At 35.4% G+C, this 17,598-nt stretch overlaps 1 protein-coding gene across 1 annotated transcript; it reads left to right on the forward strand.

Annotated features, from left to right (window-relative positions):
• Positions 1-93: 93 nt before the first annotated feature.
• On the forward strand, positions 94-14,618 carry LOC117331797 (F-actin-capping protein subunit alpha-like). Its single transcript, XM_033890689.1, has 10 exons — positions 94-174; positions 2,226-2,289; positions 3,002-3,053; positions 6,084-6,147; positions 6,805-6,875; positions 7,291-7,506; positions 7,970-8,054; positions 8,986-9,057; positions 9,402-9,464; positions 11,710-14,618. The coding sequence occupies exons 1-10, from the start codon at positions 136-138 to the stop codon at positions 11,854-11,856; spliced, it is 873 nt and encodes a 290-aa protein (XP_033746580.1). The 5' UTR covers positions 94-135; the 3' UTR covers positions 11,857-14,618.
• The last annotated feature ends 2,980 nt before the right edge of the window (positions 14,619-17,598 follow it).

Consider the following 17,598-nt stretch of genomic DNA (forward strand, 5'->3'; position numbering starts at 1 on the left):
ACGGTAATTAGAAATAAATATTATTGTAATTAAGATTGTTATGAGGATGTCGAAAAAGCTTTTAACGTGTAATTGATCTAAGGGAAAGTGAGATTCCCATGATCCGCTAGAAGGCGTGACTGACAGCCGAGCAAGATGGCCGATTTCGGTGAACCCATCTCTGATCAAGAGAAGGTAATTTCTCATAAATTTGTGAGCTTTAAGGCTGCAATTTTCAAAATGACTGTGGCAATGTGACATTATGATTCTTGTCATTTGGTCAAGTAACATGTTATATGTAAATGTTGTGTATATGCTGTTGAACTTCGATAGCGGTCTGTGATGATTATTTTCCTGATCACTTCCGCTTTCAATAGTTTCGTTGTAATCACTATATTTTACGAGAGGTCGATCGCCATGTAACTCTAGATAGTGAGTCATCATTAAGTTACAATTCAAATGCACACCTTATATGGCAATCGGGTTTCGTATTGCATCTCTGCCAATCTATTAGGAACACACGGTCATCATGTAAATATATATATACTTCGAAGATGACAGGAAGTAAACGATTTCTGTAATTGACGAAATGGTATTGATCTTTAAAAAGTCAATGTCATGACGGTGCCTTATAGATCGATTGTAATATGAGATATTTATATTTATAGGGTATATCAAATTGATTATTTTGTGTCTAGCTTGTAGATTGAGTAAGACTACGAAATAGTCCGAAAACTATGAATCATATGACAATACATTAATGGTTGCTTATTGTTTTGATTGCATTTTCCGGGGCCTTTATAACTTTGGTTTAGAAACATACATACAATTTACACACCAGGTGGACTGATGGCATACTGATTTGATGGTGATGATGCATATATGGTCATAAGTTTATCCATCTGAGGCTTGAACCAGCAACCTTCTTACCAGCCTGCTGCTCTACAAATGGAGCAAAAGGAAAATTCACCATATCATGAAGCTGAACCTCTGACACATGTTTACATAAAGAAGCCTAAACATATATATTAAATTTTTAAAAAGTAGTCAACTGCCTTTTCACACTTGTAATGGATGTGAAATAATATTACTGATGGTCATACTATCTCTTGTATTTTGTTACACAATGATATATACAATGTTGTGTTTTTACTGGTATTTTTGATATAGAAACACAAATAAAAACCAAAAGAATGTCGACATCATCCTTCCATTTACCAGAAAATATTGGCAAAGTAATGACCTTCATTGATCAACATTTCAAAGTGTAAATCATACCAAACAAACCTCATTACTAATTTTCTAAAAATTGAAACTAATATATTTCTAAGGCAATTCTCTGGTAAAACATTTGGTAGTTTTAAAAGTTGTAAGACTTTCAGGAAATAGTTTGCTGGGTTTCACAATGAAACCACACAAAGTTAATTTTGAACAAAAGCTATCAGAGATTTGATATATACTTATAATACTTGGAAACAATATTCAATATCAAATTCCTAATTTGTACATCTCCAAAAAAACTGACAGGTCTATAGGGTTACAGTTAATCATTACCTATGTTGTGAACTTCCCTCGAGGTGGAAAATAGCGCCTCTGTCCTAATATCATGATTGATATGTATATGTGTGTTTTTCTTATAATTTATCATTCGACCAATAGTGTTTAGAGCTAGTGTAAACATCGCAAGATAAGCTAATTTTGTTGACAAATTGTAAATTTGTTTCATTGAATCTATGTACATGTACAGTATAAACATTGTGCCTTAAGAAAACATTTGTTGTAAAATTAGAGATCATTTTGGTTGTCATTTTCGGTTAAATTGGACAACTCAAGGCAACTGCCTTCCTTTTTTCTTAAGTTGGCCTGAAATCAAATTTTATATGAGCCATTATATTCAGACAACCTCTGACATTCATGAAAATTACTTACATAAAATCTGGAACATTCAGACTTTACATACAGTACATACTGCAACCAAAGTCAAAGGAATGCTTGTTTTGGTCAAAGCTAAGTCAATCTAATTTTAGCTTGACAGCTGCTTTACCTTTAAAAAGTATCACACTTTAATAGTTTCCAATTAAGACTATTAAAAGAAAAATATCTAAGCTTTTGTCCAGGGTGTGCATGTATGTATACATACAAACATACTTGTTCAAATTAGTACAATGGATTAAATATGGATAATTGTGATTTGCATCCAAATGACTGCATTTTTGATTTTATAATTTTTTACATTGTTTTTTCAGATAAACATAACAACAAACTTCATTCTTCATGCACCTCCTGGAGAATTCAATGAAGTCTTTAATGGTTTGTATTTATATGTATATTGATAAAGATATATACAATGGACTCTGTCTAAACCGGACACCTTTGGCTTACCACATAATAAAGCCGGTTTGTAGAGAGTTCTGGATTGTAGAGATTCTACTTTTATATCGTTGTTGAGTGCAAAAAAAAGAAAAGAATAAAAGATGTATTATAAAGAAGATGTCACTATGCATTATTCATGCATATATACAGACTTTGAATTGAATAACATAATTTAATTCAACACTGGCAATATGACACTATGTGTATGTTACATCGGTTGAAAACAATCACTGATTGTTGTTTGCTGCAAATGCAGATTCCCAATCTGAGGAATTAGCCTCAATTTCTAATTGGTCCTTAATGTTGGCGGCTGTCGTGAGATCCATGTTTGTTATGTTGTTGGTGTTGTGATGTGATGACAAAATGAACATGTACAGCAAGCGGAGAGAACTTATGCCATTTCATTATGTTTTAGTGTTGTGTTATTTTGAGGCTGTATGTAATTTATGATTGTATTCGCTTTACATGACATTGTTTGAATTGTGTTTTATAAATATTGAATAGATATATTAAAAATGAAACCAAAAATGAATTGAAATAAGTAAATTTTTTAACGTTTCTTGGTAAAAGTTGTGTTAATTTAGAGGAACTTGTGTCAGTTTATACGTTAGCTTGATTAGAAGTTGATTTCAGTTTTCTAATTTTTCAGATGTGAGGATCCTACTGAATGATGATAGCTTGCTGAAGGAAGGAGGATCAGGGTATAAACATGTTATTAATTAATTACAGTGTTTTTCCTGCCTATATGACTGGGTACACAAAACAACCCCATTCCCAAAGTGTTTTAGCCTTATTTTTCCCCCTAAAGAAATTCAAGTTTTCACAATTTTGTCCATAATACCAATAAAATCTATGACATATATATCACATAATATATAGATAAAGGAAAAAGGACAGTCAAGAATCAATGTTGGTATGTGCCATCATGTAGGCCAAGAGCTAGAAGTGACGCTACTATATAGAAATAGTAAGCATGCTGTACAATACATAAAACATTCATTAGCATGTAAATTTTAACCATAATTTACATGTCAAATTTTCCCAGTTGATCTAGTGGATTTTCCCAAAATACAGAGGGAAAACACTGATTTAGATAGAGTTCTGATTACTCTTCCTGCCCCAGCCTAATCAGAAGATTTCTGATGTTTTAATAGGCATTTTGAAAATCTGATATGGGCCATCTAACATCAGAACTCCTGCCATAGTGTAAATGGAGGTAAAGGCCACATATGGAAACATCAGTTATATTTTTATATACCTGACCATACAGGCATACATGCCAAAACTTTTTACCACATTTTGGAATTATCTTTTTTTTTTGCATCAGAACTCACTTTAAAGTTTTCAAAGGCTTTGAATGTCAATAGGTATATACCCTATATAATCATTATAGATCTAGATTTGATAAAATGGCAATTGAATGTTGGAAATATTTATTTTTTTCTGAATTTTCACATATTTTGATTGAATCTAATTGTTCATCTAAATTAAGTTTTTTGAGATATATAACTTAGAGTTTTAATCAGGTCCACAAAAATACCTTAGGTTAATTTGTGTATCAAGTGCATTGATTTGGCATGGATAATTTATATCTTAATAGGTTACTGTAAATTTTGTTTTTATGATAGATGACACTGGTAAGCTTCGCAATCATTGATTGCATTTGTTTTATAATCCAACATTTTGCATATTTGTATTGACCGCATTCATGTAACCTTGCAAGATCTTGTGTGACACTGGGTAATCCTCATGCTGAAAATAGTTTCCTGTTAGACTTTAATCACATGATTCACATTAAAAAAATGCTACGAATTGTTTTGAAACTTCTAGTTGGATTATGAAATGAGTGGACAGACCTGTTTATGTGTGGTGAAATGCATGTCTGTATGGTCAGGTATGTCGAAAAATGAGCAATGTTTCCATTTATGTGCGTTTTCTATCCACACACCGGTAATGAATAGTTGAAAACAGACAATATTTTCACTATGGCAGGAGTTCTGATGTTAGTCTGCCCATATGTTATTTTTAAAAGTCCAATAAACCATCAGAAATCTTCAATTTTACCCCCAGCCAAGGCATAGGTTTGACTACTAAAGGACACTAGTATTTGTTAATAAAAAAATGATCATTATAATAAATAGACGATTTATGAAATAATCAATCTCACTAGATATAGATCTGGAGAGCAGAACTGAAAGAGAAATTTGTAATTTCTAGTGGGAACATCTTGATTTCGTAATTCTAATACCTTCACTTCATTTTGACTAAAATTGTCTGTCAAGCTTACTTCAATAGAGTTCAACAAAGGGATTTAACTCTGGTAGATCAGGATGCATACTAGTACAGTGGTAGCCAATCTAATTAAAATTAATCTTGTAATTTCCATTCCTCTACGATACTCCAAGATACACTGCAATACAAGATCTAACGATACCCCCGTAGGAGGTTATCTTAGCATGACCGTTGAGCTCAGCCAATCAACGTGCCGCCTATGAAATTGTCAGTGTGATTTCATTATTCAGAAGTATAAATACTTATACAATGTTCCCGAGGTATTCCGATGGTCAATAGCACCAGTAAACAACATGGCTTGGCCCACTCCGGCTAACCTTGTGCTGTCCGTTTGGTTTTTCCTTCATCCCACGTGAGATAGACGATGAAGGCAACAGCGTCATGAAAAATTAGTTTGAAAGGGAATACTGTATAATTATAACGTGTACGGTAACAATTTTCGAAATCCAGTTGGCAACACAATCTGTCCTGTCAACAAGATTGTGTTAAATCGTTTTCTGTGCTTTCAATGTAATGTCCAGAGGATTAGCAATATTTTTATTATCGTGGCCATTAACATATATAATGTAGTTATGTTTGTGAAATTTTGCGTACATGTATTTCAAATCAAGCGTTGATTTGAGTCGTAAATACTAAGGAGACGCAACCAAATGCTCGTATAAGACGCCTTGTCATTGGCTGATTAATGACGTCATTGACCAGTTTTCATTGGCTTATATTTGAAGCTCAAAGGTCATGCTGAGATGACCTCCTACGGGGTATCGTTAGATCTTGTATTGAAGTGTATCGTAGAGTATTGTAGAGAAGCGGAAATTACAAGTCTAGCTGTAATTAGATTGAATGGTAGCGAGCTGCATTTTGTTAGAGAGAGTACAGCTGTAGGACAAGTTTGTGTTTCACTGCCATGGTCAAGGTCTCTTGAATATCAAATGGAAAATCTGCTACCACTAGTGACTGTATTTATGAATAAACTACATAAAACACACATACTTAATATTCAATAATCAAGTACAAAAATGCAGCAAATAGATTTTTGTTTCAAAGTACAAAGTTTGAGGTCATCATGTAATCTGGAATATCACTCTATCATTCTGATGTTAGCTCATGGATTTAAGAAAAGTAAAATTAACTTTATTTTCACTGAGTTTAAGCCATTGATGTCCAAAGATGGTTATGCACACGGAGATGAAGTGAATTTTTATCATTCAATGGAGTAAAAATGTTGATATCCATGTTGTGCACAGTTCTCCCTTATTTTCCAGAAAATCCTTCAAAAAAGCATCCATCTCCCTTATTGATCTCCAAAAAGTATGGCATGTATGACATTGTGTTGGTTGAATGTATATGTTGATGATTTGACTTTATATGGTATCTCAGTACAGTACTCATGTAATAGTGAGTTAATCAGTGTATATAATAAATGTATTCTTCACTCACAGGGCCTTCGCACAGTACAACAAGGACCAGTTCACACCTTGTAAAGTAGAGGACTCTGAAGAACAAGTACGTAGCAAATCAGTATATACTGTCAAACTTTTTTTTAGATTGCAACCACTTCCAGCGAAATGTTTACATTAAGTCTGGGGACACCTTGGCCATGAAATACAAGTTAAAAAAAAAAAGAGAGAGAAGAGGGATGTTGAACTCGACTTATGTGACCTCGGTGGCAGAGTGGTTTATCACTAGCCCTACACCTCTGGGTTACGAGTTCGAAACCTACGTGGGGCAGTTGCCAGGTACTGATTGTAGGCTGGTGGTTTTTCTCTAGATACTTCGGCTTTCCTCCACCTCCAAAACCTGGCACGTCCTTAAATGACCCTGACTGTTTAAAGGACGTTAAACTAAAACAAACCAAACCAAACCAAACCAAACTTATGTGATGTGCAATTAAAAGAATGCTGGAAATCCTTGTGCAAATTTATAAATGCTGTTAACATCTTATTTATCAAAAGTTGTTTCAGATTTTTATACATGCATGATGTGTAATTCTGAATTCTGATAATAATCCTCACCCATATAACAAATAGCAAGACAGAAAAACATATTTGATATTGTTTGGGTATAGAACAACTGAGCCCTAGTGAAGCTGGAATGTAAATTACCTGGTAATTCTGTGATGTGTAATGATTTATATTGTAAACCTTTCTGTTTTATTAAAAGGTTTTAATATCTGAACATGGGGACCTAGGAGGTGGTAAATTCCTTGACCCGAGAAACAAGAAATCATTCAGGTTTGTACAATGTAGAAAGAATCATTTCGACAAAATCAATAGGCCATGTTTATTGTGTTTTCACTAAACGGTTCTCCGTACTGAAGTTATTGTGAATTACTTTATTTTTAGTTTCAACATTTGAGATGCTAAAGCAATTATTTAAGTATTTAATGTTATGAAGTTACCTGTTGCCATATTTCAAGTATCATTCCAAATTTCTTCTGAGTCATAATGCCAATACAGTAATAACTACACAGAGTTTGCTGTGTTAAAGTAGAATGACATATAATTGATGTAGTAACATATGACTATATCTCTCGAGCTACAAATCTATCTTAAACAGTAATGTGTAGGCTTGTGTGTACTCTCAGTCAATGTGTTATTGCATGTTCATTCAATAGTGAAAATCTCCATTACCATTGTGATGTAACAGGTATGACCATTTGAAAAAAGAGGCATCCGACTATCAAGATGTCGATGTGGACAGATCAGTAGAGCCGTGGAGGTCAGCAATAGAGAGTGCTCTGACTGGTTACAGAGACCAACACTACAAATTCGGAGTGGTCAGTGTGTACGGAAGTGTACAAGGAGGAAATACAACTATTATAGCCTGTATAGAGAGTCATCAATTCCAGCCCAAAAATTTCTGGTAAGTTCAGCTTGAACTAAACTTTTGTATATCTTAATTGTATAGGTTTTTATATGCCCGTCAATGATGGGTTGTATTATGATATACCCTGCACTGTCCGTATGTCCGTACATCCGTTAACTTTTCCTTGTAAGCATTCTCTAGCCTTTATTTATCAACAAATTTTTATGAAACTTGCTAAAAATATTCTATGGCACAATAGCTCAAGCTAATTGGTGTTATATGATTAATTTTATATGTGGAAATTAGTAAATAAAGATGTTACATTTTATAATGTATGGTTCACTAGTAGCCATTCATTTGATCATTGTTGTATTCTACCTGTATGAGGTGAATGTGAATTGAATGGAAAATTTTATACTTATACAATGTGTGTTCACATAAAAGTTGGATATTATTTTGAATATGAGAATTTTGATTGTTGTTTGATTGCTGACTTTGTATGTTATTTCTTTGTGTTTAGGAATGGTAGATGGCGATCTCAGTGGTCCATGACCTTTCCCAGCTCCGGGGGCAAGGTTGACCTAACAGGAGTATTTAAAGTTCAGGTGGGTAGCTACAATGGTGGGTACCAAGATCTCTCTGGGATCTCTTGTGTTGTTTTACATCATTACCTTGATGACGTCTGTTGTACTGCCAAACTCACAGACAGCAATCAATTTTATCAGAACAGATTTCTCCACACTTTAATGCCCCCTTTGTAATGTCAAACTCATATACTGCCATTTGCCATGATGTTTTGAGTGGCCCTAGTAAACCGCCACTCGTCATGAAAACTAGAAAGATTTTCTGGTCAGTGACTTCATGACTGAAAGATTCCAGAGATGAGTTGTACACAATTTGTTTAGATATTACCTTTGTTTGCTACCAACTTATTTATTCTCGTCATGGCTTCTCTATGAGAAAGTGTCATGTGTTTGATTAATGGTTACAAAGACTTTCTTAGATTAGACCCAGGCTATGAATTGGCAATAATGAAAAATAAACTGGCAGCTTTTTTTTATATAATACATTTCCTGTTTGAGGGGAAAAAACGTTATTAATTTCAACCCAAATATTGTCTTGTTGCATGATAATACCATTTCTCATATTTTGTGTCATCCTACTTTTTTTGAAGTGCAATAACTTTTTGATGAGGTCTAAGATGTCTTATAATTGATAATCTTGTGATTAGTTGGTCAAAATGGTGTTTATGCACCTGTTGTTTTTAAACTTGGTCATATTTCATCAAACAAATACGATGTAGGATATATTGCAGTCTGAATCATTTTGACTATCTATCTCATTTAGTATACTGCTAGAATTAACGCAGGAAAGTGTTACTGTTACTCATACTATCTTGAAATAAATTTGTTGTTAGCTTATATCATGTAAATATTGATACATTTCAAATACAGCTTGATGTTGATGTTATTGAAATCGTATCTGTTGTTTTGTTGTGTTTAAGTAATCTAGAAGTTTTGCTGATGTTTTGAACAGGTACACTATTATGAAGATGGTAATGTACAGCTAGTGAGCTCAAAGGAAGTAAAGAAGACGTTAAATGTTACGGTAGGTGACAACCAACTTAATAATATGTTTCCTCACTTGACACGTCCCAGGGCCTTCTCATTAATGCCTACAATTAGCACTGAGTTAGATATGACAGTATGATGCACATTTTGCTGTGGTTGTTGCAGGCCTGCTTGGATGGACTTCTGAAAGAATTTTGTTTTATAATAGGTCTTTATGAGCAGCATAAAGGGAGTAAGATTAAAACACAAATCGGCCTTGTCTTCTGATCTGACTGCTTTTCTTGGCATACGTTTTTCCTGTTGTTATACTAATGAGTAAAAGCTGAGTATAATTATTAACTTGAGAAATGGTAAAATTATATTTTTTGTATATTTTTCCAGAGTGAACAACAAACAGCCAACGATTTTATAAAATTGGTCCAAGACTCAGAGCAGGAATATCAGGTATGTTGCTGGACCTTTTTTCTTTCATCTATGACTAATCTTTTCAGCTTGGAATTTTGTAAAAAAAAAAAAAATGTAACTTCATACTTAGGAGATGGGTTCACCTAGATGAGGTGGTATGTCGTGAACTGAAAGAAGGTCACTCTAACCTATATTTTTACCTATGACCTACTTCTTACTGGGAGCATGCGGGTTCATCTAGGTTAGTGGTGCATCATGTATCGGACTTAGGTCACTCTGACCCAGATTTTAATCTTTGACCTACATCAGAGAAAACAAGGCCTGCTCTCCTGTACTGTTCCGAAATGTGTTCGTCACTGGAACTTATTACATGATAAAATCAGAGATATCCCTAAATTTGTTTACACGAATACCACATAATGCAATTATTAGTCCCCTATATTAGTCCCCTATCCGTAAAACTGGAGGAGTGGGGTATCTCTGTCTTGTATTTACATACATATGTCTGACAGCGCTCTAACAACTTCATTCCTTAAGGGATTTTGATCAAACTTCACACAATAATAAAAAACCATAATGTCTCGAGACAAGTTCGAGTTTCAGAAACTTCAGTCCCTTGTAAAAGACCATAGTAGATAGCAGGGTCCGGAAGGGGACATGTATTTCCTTAGCAACAATCAGTATGGCGGAGAGGGGACATGTATTTCCTTAGCAATACTCAGTATGGTCGGGAAGGGGACATGTATTTCCTTAACAACAATCAGTATGGTCTGGAAGGGGACATGTATTTCCTTAGCAATACTCAGTATGGTCTGGAAGGGGACATGTATTTCCTTAGCAATACTCAGTATGGTCGGGAAGGGGACATGTATTTCCTCAGCAATACTCAGTATGGTCTGGAAGGGGACATGTATTTCCTCAGCAATACTCAGTATGGTCTGGAAGGGGACATGTATTTCTTCAGCAATACTCAGTATGGTCTGGAAGGGGACATGTATTTCCTTAGCAATACTCAGTATGGTCTGGAAGGGGACATGTATTTCCTAAGCAATACTCGGTATGGTCGGGAAGGGGACATGTATTTCCTTAGCAATACTCAGTATGGTCGGGAAGGGGACATGTATTTCCTTAGCAATACTCAGTATGGTCGGGAAGGGGACATGTATTTCCTTAGCAATACTCAGTATGGTCGGGAAGGGGACATGTATTTCCTTAGCAATACTCAGTATGGTCGGGAAGGGGACATGTATTTCCTCAGCAATACTCAGTATGGTCGGGAAGGGGACATGTATTTCCTCAGCAATACTCAGTATGGTCTGGAAGGGGACATGTATTTCCTCAGCAATACTCAGTATGGTCTGGAAGGGGACATGTATTTCCTTAGCAATACTCAGTATGGTCGGGAAGGGGACATGTATTTCCTTAGCAATACTCGGTATGGTCGAGAAGGGGACATGTATTTCCTCAGCAGTACTCAGTATGGTCTGGAAGGGGACATGTATTTCCTTAGCAATACTCAGTATGGTCGGGAAGGGGACATGTATTTCCTCAGCAATACTCAGTATGGTCTGGAAGGGGACATGTATTTCCTCAGCAATACTCAGTATGCTTATTGAATTATTGAATATAGTGCGTCTGTCAAATTTTCAGTGTGTATGATTAGTATTCCTACACTTATTTACAAGTTGTGCATTCTTGGTAGTTTGACATTAATTTCATGCCCTGTCTTGTTTTGTAATTTGGGGGCCACGGTGGCCGAGTGGTTAAGGTGTCTCGACACTTTATGACTAGCCCTCCACCTCTGGGTTGCGAGTTCGAAACCTACGTGGGGCAGTTGCCAGGTTACTGATGGTTTTTCTCCAGGTACTCCAGCTTTCCTCCATCTCCAAAACCTGACACGTCCTTAAATGACCCTGGCTGTTAATAGGATGTTAAACAAAAACAAACCAAACCAAAATGTTTTGTAATTTAAAAAAAAAAGAAATTCCTGAAGATATTTTTAAGGGATTATATTCTTTAATATTGTCCAGTTGACTGCATGAGAACAACTGGTATATTGTTGAAACCATTGAACTCATCCTAAAAACAAATTGTATGAATTGTAATCTCTAATAATTGTTGATGGTAATATAAATCTAATAGCTGAAAGGATTTTGAAAATTACCATAGTAAATGGATCCTTCTTAAGTTGCAATGATTTTTGTATTGAAATGTTCGATACAAAACACAATATTTAATTGTAATTAATGTTTACTATTTATTCAAACTTTGATGTCTCCTGCAGAATGCCATAGGTGAAAACTATCAGACCATGTCGGATACAACATTCAAAGCTCTTCGTAGACAGCTACCTGTAACAAGGGCAAAAATAGACTGGAACAAAATAGTGGGATATCAAATAGGAAGTCAAATCAGCAAGAACAAAGCATGAGACCAGTGAGCTTGTGTGGATATGTGCATAGTGGAAACAAAAATGGCTGAACTAAAGACACTGCAACGACATCAGCAATATATCAAGACTTGCCAGATAGAGAAATGGTGGTATGTCAGCATTCTGGCCGGGGAAATTGGGCGCACAAAAAACTTTCCGTATTCGTTTTGATTACTGGCAAGACTGGCTTCAGATATCTTCACTACTGTGATATTTAATTAGAACTGATTCTTCAAGTATGCATATATGTATTACATTAACAATGTCGCCCTGAAAAAAGTCATCTAAAAATGATTGGAACAGAATAATGTTAACATTTTATTTACTTTTGGGAATTTATTTATCCTTTAATTACAGGACAATTATGGATAAATTTGCACTGTTTATAATTTTACAGTATGATGTGTAAGCATATGGTGTTATTTAAGTGCAATTTACAGGATTATAGGTCCTTATCCACATATAATTTAAAGCATTATATCTTGGAGAATTTCAATTGAATGTCATTTGAAATTGAAATGTGATCTCAAACAAGATGAGGATACATCTATATCCGAGATCACATACAAATTGATACAGGTGCTTTTTTAGCTGCTTGGTTGAAGGCCTCTACTACTGATGAATTCTACGTTGTGTTTGTTTTTGCGTAGATCCCTGAACCTGTAGCTAAACATCCTCTACTGATCATTCATTTGATTTATTCAGCCCTTATTATTTTATTTAATGATTAGCATTTACTGTCCAAACTCGGTCTTTGAGATTAATGTATTTTTTAGAGTGTACACATGGACATTTCTGTATAGCACAGCAACATGTTGTCTCCGTACAGGTATAGGAATGGTCTTGGTAATAAGGGTGATTTGGGTGTGGCTCTGGTTTCCCATACAAAGTCAGATGACAAAGAGCTTTTTTCAAAATTTGAGTGTAGAAACAATGATTAGAGCATATAATGTAATCATGATAATTTTATTCAAATTAAACTAATGGACTGAGAAACAGATTTGTAAACAAACGGATTACAACAATTTTCCTTTTTGTTTTCTACTCTATTGTGCTATTTAAAAATCATAAAAGAATCTGTTCTCAACTCTAAAATACGGGTCATCTAACAGATATTAACAAATTAGGGTGACTATATGTACATCAAAATTAATTTTAGAATTAAGAGTTACCTTCAGAACTACTGCTCTTGAACAGTCAAAACCATTAAATGACCCTGGCCTTACCATTAATATGTCTCAAAATTTGTGTAGTAGAACCTCTTAAGTGTGGAGAATGAAAATTGACCAGGATTTCCAGCTTGTCTGTCCTGGGAAGCTCCAACTTCACATCAAATGTCTTTATACACAATTAATTATCCTTACAAGAATGTTCTTTATATTAATCCAAATCCTATAATTAAATGATGTATTGTAAAAAGCGCTATTTTTGTATGTATTGTTTTAAGGAATGAGTCCCAGATAACAACACTCTATTCCTACCTGCATCGTACCTTCATTATCAATCTTTAGTTGAAGAACAGCTTTTCTCTTCCCCTACCTTTTTATTGAAATTCCCAATGCATGCAGTAAAATATCATTCCAGATAAATTAACACAGGTATTTTAAGGACTTGTATATCTAAAGTTAATTTGTCTCCAGACTGAGGGATATATTTTTCTCGTTACTAGTATGTATCGCAAGAAGCAACGCTGCCTATATGGAATTTAGATGTCTTAGTGTGAATACACTTTTCTGGGCATAGACATTTTATTGAAAACATCCATAGCTAATGTCTTTAGGAAAAAATCATTTACTTGATGCTGATCATGAACTTTCCTTTCCTATTTGGCCCTGTTAATATTTAAGGGGTACTTTACATGTATAGGGGTAACTTTTTATGGAAAGTTTGAACATCAACATATTTTTAGTTCATTGATGAGCTCCCTTTGATTAGTGTGGTTTTAATGAGAAACTAAAAGTTTATGTTGAAGTTTGATTTAAGTTAAGAAAATTGTCAATTTGAATTCAATCTTTCAGAAGTTTGTATTTTAGTATATTAACTATGGATGCTTTGAACATAATGTTGGTTGTCCAGCTGTTAGCTGATTGTTTTGAGTGTATACATGTAATGTCAGTGGTAATCATGTCATACAAACGACTGCTGAGAGGGAATCACATACTTGTCGCATGTGGTTAAGTGTTAGTGACTGGCATGTTGGTTAAACAGAATTTAATTTAGTACTAATATTCTAACAGGTCAGTTTAAATTTGTTTCTTAATCTATTAATAACGCACTATTATAAATTCTGTGAAGATTTGCCTTCTTTTATATTTAAAGTTTTCACCACAGAACATTATGCAAAAATACAGTTATCAAGAAAGTTATGTGAGAATCGAAAGAATTTGGAAAAGAAATGTTGAGCAGGATACTGTCGCCAATTAGTGCTGTTTGATACCTCCAGTATTATGTAGAATAAGAATGTACTGTACAGCTTCTCAAGGAAATTTTGAACAGAAGCATAAAACTAATTTTTTGTTTTCATGTTAGATTGTTTCATACTTGGCCGACTGTATGAGGAATAAAAATTTGGTGTGGGATTTATTTAAATGATTTTAGGATAAAAACAATTCTGCAATGACAGTTGGTACTGAAGCAGGAAGAGAGAGAGAGTAAGTAGTGTTGACAAGTGGTGGAACTGTTACTAGGTCTGTAAATGGTACCTAGTGTATTTAAGACTTCAGCAATGTAAATCTTTTTAATAAATATACAACAAAGTGTAACTTGTGATTATTTTCTGGCTTTATCACATGATAACTTCACTTACTGCACAAAAACAAAATATAAATCCTACATATCACAGAGTAATGAAATTTAAGACCTACAATATGTATGTGTCACTAAAGATGGTAGATGCCATCTTGAATATATATATAGTTTGACACTACTATACTTTCTTGAATGGAAAGTTCTGTGTGACAGGACTGTCATTAACAAGCTGTGTTTGGGACAACAGATGATCCAAACCGAATTCAAGAGCAGTGCTGCTTTCAAAATGGCTGTCCTACTGACATTTTGTATTATCTCAAAGTGGAACATGGCATCAACTTTCACTGAGTAGTAATATGTGTTTCACAAATGGTCCTTACTAAGGTCCTCCAGACCTGTGCCATATTCAAGATGGTTACTATCTTGAAAATCTTGTCATCATAAGACTTTCACTAAGGAATGGTGTATAGTCTACTGGTGGTCCTGAATGAAATTTGTACCTGTGGAACATTCAATATGGCTTGTTAGATCATCTGACCCGAAGGGTCAGGATGACCTATAGCCGTAGTGCTTCGTCCGTCGTCGTTTGCTGTCTGTCGTCCGTAAACTTTTCACATTTCAAACTTCTTCTCAAGTTCCACCAGTGGGATTAAGCTGAAACTTGCCAGAAATGATCCTGAGATAGTCCTGACCAAGTGTTGTTATTTTTCGGGTCGGTCCGCAATCCAAGATGGCCGCCATCTTGAAAACACATTTTAAACTTCTTCTCAAGTTCCACTAGTGCTATTGAGCTGAAACTTGCCTGAAATGATCCTGAGATGATCCTGACCAAGTGTTGTTATTTCTCGGGCCGATTTGAAATCCAAGATGGCCACCATAGCCGCCATCTTGAAAAACACATTTTAAACTTCTTCTCAAGTTCCACCAGTGCTGTTGAGCTGAAACTTGCCTGAAATCATCCCAAGATGATCTTGACCATATGTGTTGTAATTTTTCAGATCAGTCTTACATCCAAGATGGCCGCCATGGCAGCCATCTTGAAAAACTCATTTTAAACTTCTTCTCCAATTCCACTGGTGCCATTGAGCTGGAAATTGGTGAGGATGTTAAGGATGGACACCCAACAAAGTGTTGTTATTTTTCGGCCTCGTAAAAACTTTGACATGGCAGCCACGGTGGCCATTTTGTAACATGATTGTGCAATCATGGTTTTCCTGAACTACACCTATTTTAAACTTCTTCTCAAATTCCACCTGTGGGATTCAGCTCTAACTTACCAGAAATGATCCTGAGATGGTCCTTACCAAGTGTTGTTATTTATCGGGTTGGCCAGAAATCCAAGATGGCCACAATGGCAGCCATCTTGAAAAACACATTTTAAACTTCTTCTCCAGTTCCACTAGTGCCATTGAGCTGGAAATTGGTGAGGATGTTAAGGAAAGAGGGCCAACAGAGTGTTGTTATTTTTCGGCCTCGTAAAAACATTGACATGGCAGCCACAGCGGCCATTTTTAACATGATTGTGCAATCATGGTTTTCCTGAACAACACCTATTTCAAACTTCATCTCAAATTCCACCTGTGGGATTCAGCTCTAACTTACCAGAAATGATCCTGAGATGGTCCTTACCAAGTGTTGTTATTTATTGGGTCGGTCAGAAATTCAAGATGGCCATCATGGCCAACATTGCCACTACTACTAGAGAATACATACTAAAATAGTATAAGGGTCTTTAATTTAGAGTCAGATGACCGTTAAGGCCCTTGGGCCTCTTGTCATCTGTAAAACCTTGTTGTTTCTGTACTGAAAGTCGTCTCATCACATGACTTGCACAAATGTATTTTGTGTGGTAGATGGATGTTTCTATAACTGTAATGAGTTGTATACCAAAGCTGGTCATATTTCTAACCTAAATTCAGGCATTCTTCGGGCGTCAACTATTCACTATAGTTAGGTTATTCTATTTAATGTGATTGTATATGTGTATAAACAACAACCAATCACTGCTGTACTTCCAAATGGTAGTGCATGCTCAAACAAAGTCTTGTTGCTATAGTCAGACCAATGGATTGAGCAAAGTCGACTAGACATTGTAACTTCACTCGAAGTAGGCCTCAGACTCAGTAACTTTCAATATGGCTACTGTCTTTAAAAATCTAGCTTCTAACCAGGAGGCTGTCTCGAGACAGGACTTGAGTTCACAAATGACACATGTAAGATGGCTGCCATAGCTGTCTACTCCAAAGGAGTTGTGGATAAATTCCGGAAGATTTATAGGTCCAGTGGCCTGTTGCAACCACTTTTTTAGCCTACCATTATCAGATGGTGGGCTATGATGATGGTGGGCTATTCAAATCGCCCTGCGTCCGTCCGTCCGACCGGCTGTCCGTAAACAATTCTTGTTATCACTATTTCTCAGAAAGTACTGAAGGGATCTTTCTCAAATTTCATATGTAGGTTCCCCTCGGTGCCTAGTTATGCATATTGCATTTTGAGACCAATCGAAAAAGAACATGGCCAACAGGCAGCCATCTTGGATTTTGACAATTGAAGTTTGTTATCGCTATTTCTCAGAAAGTACTGAAGGGATCTTTCTGAAATTTCATATGTATGTTCCCCTTGGTCTCTTGTTATGCAAATTACATTTTCGGACCATTCAGAAAACAACATGGCCGATAGGCAGCCATCTTGGATTTTGACAATTAAAGTTTGTTATCGCTATTTCTCAGAAAGTACTGAAGAGATCTTTCTCAAATTTCATATGTAGGTTCCCCTTCTTCCCTAGTTATGCATATTGCATTTTGGAACCATTTGACAATTGATGTTTGTTATCGCTATATTACATAAGGTACTGAAGGAATCTTTCTCAAATTTCCTATGTAGGTTCCCCTCGGTCCCTCGTATTGCATTTTGGGACCAATCTGAAAACAACATGGCCAACAGACAGTTATTATCGCTAAATCTCAAATTTCATATGTAGGTTCCCCTTGTTTG

Source organism: Pecten maximus, chromosome 7 (genome assembly GCF_902652985.1).
Source record: "Pecten maximus chromosome 7, xPecMax1.1, whole genome shotgun sequence".
In the NCBI taxonomy this organism is placed as follows: Eukaryota; Metazoa; Mollusca; class Bivalvia; order Pectinida; family Pectinidae; genus Pecten; species Pecten maximus.

What these genes read in the sequence shown, in the direction of transcription:
- LOC117331797 (XM_033890689.1), top strand. Translation starts at nt 136, where the DNA reads ATGGCCGATTTCGGTGAACCCATCTCTGATCAAGAGAAG. An exon ending in ATTCAATGAAGTCTTTAATG is followed by an intron (nt 2,290 to 3,001) that starts GTTTGTATTTAT and finishes CTAATTTTTCAG; the next exon opens with ATGTGAGGATCCTACTGAAT. An exon ending in AGAAGACGTTAAATGTTACG is followed by an intron (nt 9,058 to 9,401) that starts GTAGGTGACAAC and finishes ATATTTTTCCAG; the next exon opens with AGTGAACAACAAACAGCCAA.